Source organism: Lygodium microphyllum, chromosome 28 (genome assembly GCF_053477565.2).
Source record: "Lygodium microphyllum isolate KBCC chromosome 28, Lygodium_microphyllum_v1.1.10, whole genome shotgun sequence".
In the NCBI taxonomy this organism is placed as follows: domain Eukaryota; kingdom Viridiplantae; phylum Streptophyta; class Polypodiopsida; order Schizaeales; family Lygodiaceae; genus Lygodium; species Lygodium microphyllum.
Genome location: NC_141162.1, coordinates 19,476,271 through 19,485,190, shown reverse-complemented (window position 1 = coordinate 19,485,190; position 8,920 = coordinate 19,476,271). Strand labels below are relative to the sequence as shown.

General features: G+C 43.5%; 1 protein-coding gene across 1 annotated transcript; it reads right to left on the bottom strand.

Moving 5' to 3' along the window:
• Positions 1 to 1,783: 1,783 nt before the first annotated feature.
• LOC148011217 (monocopper oxidase-like protein SKU5) lies at positions 1,784 to 8,704 on the bottom strand. The gene is made up of 10 exons (XM_087670055.1): positions 8,042 to 8,704; positions 7,794 to 7,972; positions 7,251 to 7,360; positions 6,870 to 7,140; positions 6,618 to 6,753; positions 4,415 to 4,781; positions 3,376 to 3,741; positions 3,192 to 3,270; positions 2,903 to 3,105; positions 1,784 to 2,415 (listed from the first exon to the last, which is right to left on the bottom strand). Exons 2-10 carry the CDS (start codon positions 7,959 to 7,961, stop codon positions 2,304 to 2,306), a joined length of 1,812 nt encoding a protein of 603 aa, XP_087526181.1. The 5' UTR covers positions 7,962 to 7,972; positions 8,042 to 8,704; the 3' UTR covers positions 1,784 to 2,303.
• Positions 8,705 to 8,920: the final 216 nt, after the last annotated feature.

The window sequence follows — 8,920 nt, the reverse complement described above, 5'->3', positions numbered from 1 at the left end:
ATCAACCATTAGGCATATTGGATTCTCTTTGCATTGCCCGAGGGTTTTCACCTTGGTTTCCACACCTTTAGCAAAGTTTATATGGTCCCAATGCCAATCCCACCATCTACCCCTTAAGATGTTAGCATTGTCAAGTAAAAACTTTGCTTGTCACCATAGCTCCAAAAAAAGAGCTCTTGAAATTTTTTCGAATTGGTTCCTTGGAGCTTATGGGGAGGGAAATACAACACAAATTGACCCAATGAACCTATCATGGAGTTAAAAAAATGCTTCACAATAATCAACCAAACCAATTTCTAAGGGTGATATGGACACGCCCATGGGGAAGCCTAAATACCTAAAGATCATGAACCACTATTTCAAAAGCTATTCTACCTCCATAAACTTGATGTTTAACTAAGACAATCTCTACTTTATACAAGCCTATCATTGCACCTAAGATGAGGGTTGTAGACTTCTAGCAAGACTTCCAAAGAACATTAGAATTGTCATTGACGAACATCTACTCATAAACCAAACCATCATCAAAGAGAGGCAACCCCTTGAAGGTCCCATCACTCTCTATCCATATTCCCAAAAGCATAGATAAACAAGGTGTTTATAAAACTCCTTCAACATGTCCAAAATCAACCCATTTCACAACCTCGACAAAGCTCTAGCCCTTGTTGAGATCCCAACGGGCCAATAGAGACTACCCCCCAAGCCATTGCTAGATCTAGTGCCATCACCATATGAGAACCACACCATGAATCATTCAGCCTACAACAAACCCTTGCATGCACAAGATAGGGCAGTGGTCTCACTCCTATGGCAACATTCCTACTCTCAATCCTAGGCCAAGCTTCCTACTCTCTCCAAGGCCTTCCTTCGGAAGGAGCTTGTTCCCCTCATCGATAGATCTTCTCATCTCCATAAATCACGGACAAAATTGCATATAAACTTCCCAAAAAAAATTCCACTAGCAACCCATCTAGCCCGGGAAACTCACCTCTTCACCAAAAAGATCCATTGGCATCCGTCCCATCAATCCCAGAGAATTTACCCCTCTTATCTTAAATACCACATGTTTCATTTCTTCCAAAAAGAAGTCCAATAGTAGGGCCATGTCAGCGTAAAACAAATGCAAGAGAAAGGCCGGTCCAGCACTAGGACCATGTCAACTAGGACCTCGATTTCCATACAAGCAAAGGTGGTCTCCATCCTATGTTCACTCGTCCTTTCTGAGGACACTCCCTTCAGGATCCTTCAACTCAAGAGTGGTCTCCCGTTTTCACTTTACCTTTGAGGACATCAACATAGAATTCAGTGGATGCATTCCTTCTAGGTCCGATGCAACCCCAAACCTCAATTGCACCTTAATTATTAACCTTCTGTATATCGCTTGACCCTGAAGATCAGCCTGTATATCGCTTGACCCTGGATGCATTCCTTCTAGGTCCGATGCAACCCCAACCTCAATCGCACCTTAATTATTAACCTTCTGTATATCGCTTGACCCTGAAGATCAGCCCGTAGGAACCGGAGGAGAGTACGATCATCGAGATGAGCAGCGAGAGCGTGCAGAAGACACCCCCTTGGCACTCCACAGCCTTATTCCGGTTACTCTACGCATTGAAGCCGGCTAGCCCAAGTGCCACACGTGCAGTTATATCGCTTTCTTTATGGCGCGAGTTCCAGACAAGGATGCAGCTTGCGTTGCCTAACCTTGACAACGGTCTTTGCGATTAGTATCGAATGATTTAGACGCGTGTGTTTGTGTGCGTGATGGCAAGGTAACCAGTAGAGTTTTAAGAGGTGCTTTACGTACTAATACACTTCAGGGCCGGCCTTACCGCCAACTTGCCAAGAGAGGCCTTGCAAGATGGTTGACAGATTACCCTTGATGACCTGAGAGTTCAAACCATAATGAAGTGTTACTCCTCATGCAGTGATTCTTTCATCGGCTTGCCGGCAATTGCGGAAACATACACAAAATTGTCCGTGGGAATAATTAGTAACGGCGGTTTTTCCTCTTTCCACTTCCAAGCTCTTCCTTCTGAGAGGATATCGCAGTTTTAATTGAAAAAAAAAAAGACAAATCCACACACTTTCAAGTTGAAGGCTCGTAAAATCAAAATTGACAGTACATAATACTTAGTAGTGAAGAAACTAAACCAGCCATCTGCTTCTCCGGATTGTGCTGCAAAGCGGATATTTTGTAGGGAGTTTCTTCACTGCCCTGAGATCTTCCATGGCACCAAAAATGAAGGGGAATTCCCTCGATTGAGCAGCAAAAATTGTCAGTATCGCAGCTGCAGCGCAGATTATGTGTCGTGATTGGTTAGTAGCCAAAGGATTGCTGCAGTCCACACCAATAGGAGTGTGCAGGTGGGTAGAATTACAGCTGAGTCACTACTGCTCCAGGTGTTGAAAGGCCTGCACACAGAAGAGCCTGTTTACGGAAAAGAGCAATTCCAAATCTTCTCTATCAAGAAATGAATTTAGGTCAATCAGTTTAATCAAACAACAACGTAGCTTGCAGCTAGCAACATTCCAGACAACGAATTAGTCAGGGAAATCCTTTGTCAAAGAAATCAATTGTTAAAAGCGATTGCAAATGCAATGATATACTTGTTCAATAAAAATTCAGTTAGAACATCCAGGAAAAACAATTTTAAGTCTATCAAAACGTTCTGCAACATTTCAGTAATCTCAAAAAATACTGCAAACTTGAAAGTGCGGTTTCTCTTATAAGAGCAAAGCATCACACATGAGCTTAGGCTGCTTGCTGCTTAAGGAAAACAAATGTCAAGTCCCGGAAATCTCTAATTGGGTCGTCAACTTTAAGCATTTAGTCGCAAATCTTAGGTGAAATAATAAGCAACTAAATTCTTAAATGAAGATAAACAGGTAGGATACTCACTTTGTTTGTTTGTATTTCAGTTTGCCACAATATATGGCATTGTCTGGCACTGGTAGTTCAGTTTTATTAGAATTCTCTGGGTTATAAACACGTATGTACAATTCCTGGCCAAGATACCAGTTTGGCAACAGCTCAGACCGAAGGTTCCACATGCCCACATTATCCAGCTCCACCAGAACTGCTGTCCATGATTTGGGAAAGACCTGCAAGAACATTTCCGTTAGGAGCTTATCCTAACCACCAGATGCTGTTCTCTTAGAAAAACCAAGCGATCATTTGAGTCTGTTACCTGTGTTGTAGACCTTGCCACCCCATCCCACTTGTTATAAGTTCCCCTGGCTGCTTCTGTCCATTCACCTGAGTCAAATCTGTCAAGGAAAAAATCACTACAATCTGGTAAAAAAAGCCTGTACGTCTCAGCTTTCTACTTTTGCGTATGGTGATAAACCGTGTGGTTTCATTGGTAAACTCACCCAACCACAAAAAATGCATAGCCATCCAAGTGATAGCTATTCACGAGAGAGTCATCATTTTGGAAGACAATCTCCATGAAACCTCTGTATTCTCCAGAAAGCACAGAAGTGATAGCCATGGGTAGTTGATTGTTGGGCCTCGTTGGGAATGCGTCCAGTGAGTAGACTCCGGTCAAGTTATAGTAGTCAGCCAACTTGGGAGGGGTCGAAGGTGTCGCATATGACACATCATTCAGTGCATACCGCAAGGCTCCATTTATCATAGGCATGCTTCCACGCAGCACCAATGTCTGGGTCACATTAATCTGCCCATAGTGAAAAGAACCTTGTGGATTAGGGCGGGCAGCACCTGCCGTCAAGTTCCACCTGCAGAATATAATGCAAAGCAGTAATAACCAGCGAAGTCTTGAGTAGAATATTGTGCAGTTATAATTAGGAGTTTTTAACAAAGGTTTGTTATAGAACTGGCGGCGTGGTGTCTCATCTGTTTCTCAACTTTTAGTTATGCAAGAGGCATATCCCTGTTGCTTCTTTGAGAGCAACAGTTAAGAGAAAATATCATAGATAACCACCAGAATGGTGTCCCATCCATCTGACATGAAGAATGCCATTCTTCTGACTTCCAAGAAAACCATATGCAAGCTAATAGACTGCAAAGTTAAAACTGTAGAGCACCAGCTTCATGCTATGTTACTTCCATTAGAAAACTGTCAATCAGTCTCGTTCATCTGACCTGCATTTAGCCTAGCATCATTCCTGCCTAGGCTGCCTGCTAGAGAAACCCAGCGTTTAGCTCACACACTTAGCTGCTTCAACCACACAACCGTCAAACAATGTGTCTTATTCATCTGACGTCAACATCTGCTATCATCTCGAGTAGACCATCTTCCTTAAAAACCCATACTGCTTATAGGCGGGGGAAAACGCACTCTCAAAGAGGGCAGGTGCAGTTCTCAGCAGAACAGAAAAGGCAGCATGTCTCTGACGGCATTAACCTTATTAGTATGGTTGAGCTCAAAAGTCTGACAAGCAAACATACCTGATGGACCTGGCTTGGTTCATCGACCATGATGGATCATATTGATCGTCGGGAGGAGGAGGAAGAGGACCAGAGGCACGCCCTTGAGAGTTACTGTAATGTAGAATAGCTACCCCAGTTACACGAGCCCAGACGGTTTCGTTGACAAACCGGGCACTTGCCACAATATAGTAGTCAGAGCTGGCATTTTGATCCATGGTGACCAAAAAGGAGTAGCTCTGCCCGACATGTATGTCCACAGATGTATAGTTCTGCTGAGAGACATAAGATCCTTCTGTTTCCACCATAAGCATATTATGGTTCTGAATACGGAAGTTTAGAGCCGTGGACGTCCCCACATTCGATACACGAACTCTGTAAGTTTTACCTGCATCAAACAAACAAGTCCTGAAACGCAATTCCAGTACAATCATCTGGATGAATCGTTAATCAATTCACAGCACATCCTATTCATCCATATCCGATTCTGCAGACCTCAGTAGCCGGCTCACTCGCACCATAATTCTATACTTTCTTCAAATATTATGGCTGCTTATTTATGTTACAGAATTCTCAGCAGATGTTTGGTCCAAGAAACATCACATGTACTCATTGCACTTTCGTGGCCATTGATTACTTTTCTTCGCTTGTACACACAGTGCTTAAATTGAGAATATTACTTTGTATGCCATAGGTATCCTTCATCCTAGAGAAAGATGGCCACCATGATGACTGGTGAGAGAAGAAACAAGCTCCACCTCCATGCTGATCAAGAATGTGGAGACAATACTCACAGGCCAAAGACCGAGGAACGATGTCTTCAGCTCAGTCAACACTGGTCGATTTCTACAATGTTAATCAACTGACAATATCCAGGTTGGTTTTGGGATCAAATTTAGCTTCGGTGTGGGTAGAGTACCCTGAGTTTTTTATTGTTTGATTGTGGGCATGGTGTAAGATCCTTAGTGTGGGTAGAGTACCCTGAGTTTTTGATTGTTTGATTGTGGGCATGGTGTAAGATCCTTGGGCTTTGAGCGGCAATTGTCATCTACATGGCCAGGTTTCTAGCAAAATGTACAACGCCGATTCTTTCTAGGCAAGTAATGCCAGAGGGGTCTTTGATTCGATGAGTTTTTACCACTCTCTTTTTCCTTCAATGTAAGGAGGTGGTGCAAATATAGGAGCATGGTCCGAGTTTAGAATCAACTGGGGAGGGTGGGACTGTGATTCCTTTCCATTCTCTATTTCCTTTAACGAAGAAGGTGACTTGTCAGCACAAGAATAAGAGCAACCGAACTGGTTGTACGGTGGGTGAGGGGGGGATGACTTATGTGCGAGATGCATAGTGCACGGGTGGGATTCTTAGCAACAAAGCATGGGGGTACAAAGTGGTGCACATCTGGGTAGGTAAAGATGGTCTAAGCCTATGCGTGGATATTTCCCAGGAAATGTAACCATGATTATTCAAAATTTAACGCTCTTGTCACTATGTCTGAAAGTTAGCAATCTATGAATTTGTGTGATAGGTCCATAATTTGGTAACACACACATATTAGCGGTCATAGTGACCTGTATCCCTATGATCTTTCTCTTCTATAACCATTAATAGTTTTAATTGTTGCCTTTTACAAAACATGTGGTATTTTGAGTCGCTGACTCTTGGCTATGGAGATACTCTCCGTGCACCTCCTATTTTAGTTCAGGGATTATTTACATGTATTAATGATGTTGAAATTCACCATTTCCGGCATCAATCTTGACTCCTCTACCCTAGCCAATGATTTAGATTCCCAAGGACACTACTTTTGCAACTTCGCTTATGTTTCATTCCCAGATATTCTAAATAAATCGTTTATATAATACAAATTAACCAAAGTGGCCTTCCATGCGTGCTAGGACAAGGCAGTGTTAGATCCTGGTGATCCTTACACTTTGACTACCACTCGTCATCTCCTACGAAAGAACCCAACACAAAGACCCCGGCTCTAACTTGGACAATCTACAAGATAATGTTAGATGTATTTTCCATCAAAACGAAAAGGTACCACTTAAAACCCGAACGTTTCTTGGAAATTTACAATTTGCTTTGCACTAACCCTCTAATCGTTATGAACCTAGACTACAAAGCACTAACCCTCTAATTTTTATGAACCTAGGCTACAAACACATTTTAACTTTGCCTATGAGGTCGCATTTCAGAAAGTTTTAAAATTTAACTCCTGACCTGGTTCCACGTTAATCGTCTCCCATAGGATCCCTTTAGGCACCGAATCGTCGTAGGGATATGGACCTTTGCCATTGATAAGGACACCGTCAGGCATGCCTAGGACCTGGCTTTTGTCAAGCTGAGCTCTCAGCGTCTGAAAAGATTAAACCAGCAAAAATACACTTCAGAACAACGTGCAGTATGTAGTTTAATCCCAACTTCCAAGTATTCAGAGTTTTTCAGAAGCCAGAGAGAAGACACCATACTCACCTTGTGGCCTGCGTTGTACCAGTCACCGATAAGAATGGTTATGTCCCCGTCTGGAAGGCCAAAGGGAACTGGAATCACTGCGCGGTTTGTAATCGTAAAGCCTCCATATCCCCCAGATGCTCTATGAAGGCCGAGAGAAGGAAAATAGAAGAAGCTTCCTATTTGATCCTTCACTTGGAAGTTGTATGTCCAGTTCCATGAGGGAGGGATGGCGCAGTTTGTCCCTGAGACGCCGTCTTCCCATGAGGTTCTGCGTTGCTGTATGCCATCCCTGCATGCCAGAACCATGAGCAAAGAGCAATTTCTTCCGTCCTTCACTCAAAAAGTTAATCGAGCATTAACTATGGAACGAATTTAAACAGTGATAGAGTTAATTCTGACCAAGTAATGAGCAGATCCTCATCTAAGTTGTTGAGGACATTAATCACCATGTTGTAGTTCGTAGTAGCATTAATGTTAGGACCTGGAAACTGGCCATTGATAGCTATCACCTGTAAAGCAAGTCAAGTCAGGAAAGTACAGTTAACTAGAGGACTGTCAAAATCGGCACTCGAGAGTCGATATGTCTGGCTCATTTCTTAGTACTCTTCTTGCGTTTATGACGATGCATTCTCAATTTGTTACAGTATTCCATGATTTTGTTTTGTGTTACTATGGTCAAGTCAGGGAAAGCCGTTTAAACTAGAACCTGTTAACGCGGCACTTCATATGTCTCGCTAATGGCGATAAAAGAACACACTTCGACAGTGCCTTCTAGCGTTCTGAAGTGTCATCTGCTACAATTAACCGATCTCATACGGAAAAAATGTGTTTCCATTATACCACGATTTACACGTTCCTACAGAAACGGAGCGTTGGACAGCGGAAGAGAGAACTGCAGCACAAGGCTTAGCTTAGCGTAAAGAAATAGAACACTGGAAGCACCTGCTGCCTGACGCCGAGAGGGGCCACTGTAATGTAGGAGAGAGTCCATTGCAGGTTCAAGAAAGGGTCGAGAGCTTGTACTGATGTGCGGATGAGAAGCAGCGCGTGCAATAACAAGAGAATAAGACATTTGAAACTGCCTACCGCAGCTGCCGCTGCTGTTGCCATGCCTCTTCTCTCTGTTCCAGTTCACAAGACGGCTTAATGCATGTCTGGAAAGGAAAAGAAGTTACAATGCAGGTACTTACCTGGTGATATGCCTGCAAAAGCAGTCTCAGCAGCTCGGCTTATGGCCTGCACATGGTTGAGGAGCAGAAAGGAGGTTTATTGCTTTTCCCGTAGGTGAGAAGAGCGGTTCTTTGCAGTTACATGATTATGTCGAGCGAGCTATGACTTATCGAGGGACAAGATGTCTTGGAGAGAATATGGGAGAGCCGAATGTTGGAAGGGGAGCGATGGCGAGAGTCAAAAAGGAGATAAGCGATGAGGTGGGAAAGGGAGGGTCGAGGGTTTTTGGAAAGCGGGCCTGATAAGCAAGCAGAAGAAGGAGGAATGTCAGAAAGAGAGAGAGAGAGAGAGAGAGAAGTTTTTGCTGTTTAATTAGTTCTTTTAAATCTGCTAATTAATTATCGTCACTAAGGCACAAGCACGCAGATTTTGCTGTGAGTCGAGAGAGAGAGAGGAAGGAGAGGTTTTGCTGTGAGAGATTAATTAGGTTCTAATCTGTTGATTAGCACATAGTTGTTGGAAGCATACAGAGGTTTTACGAGACACAGAGAGGGGAGCGTGCGGGGCGGGTTGGGCCTTTGCTGCTCAATGCTGCCTATCAAATTTCATTTTAAAAACTATGAGAAACTAGTAAGCACAGGTTTGTTTGAAGCCCACAGGGAGTGGCTTTTTGCTGCAGCCCGCAGAGAGGCATTCGTTGCTTAACTTGACCCTCGTTATGCTAACTAGGAGTCACAACCTGTTCGAAGTTTACACAAGACAGAGGCTGGCCGCTGCTGCAGCACTCGACTCTCTCTCTCTCTCGTTTTAAACGGACAAGCAACGGTCCCCCAACATCAGGAAAAGAGCTGGCACAAGCTCGGGCTCCTCTTGAGACTCGAGCACATCTTGCAAACCCT

Excerpts from the sequence above, each read along its gene's own strand:
- LOC148011217 (XM_087670055.1), bottom strand. The coding sequence starts at position 7,961 with ATGGCAACAGCAGCGGCAGCTGCGGTAGGCAGTTTCAAATGTCTTATT. Across the intron at positions 6,754-6,869 it reads GGTACAACGCAGGCCACAAG|ACGCTGAGAGCTCAGCTTGA; the intron begins GTGAGTATGGTG and ends TAATCTTTTCAG. Across the intron at positions 2,416-2,902 it reads CTGAAATACAAACAAACAAA|GCCTTTCAACACCTGGAGCA; the intron begins GTGAGTATCCTA and ends TTCTGTGTGCAG.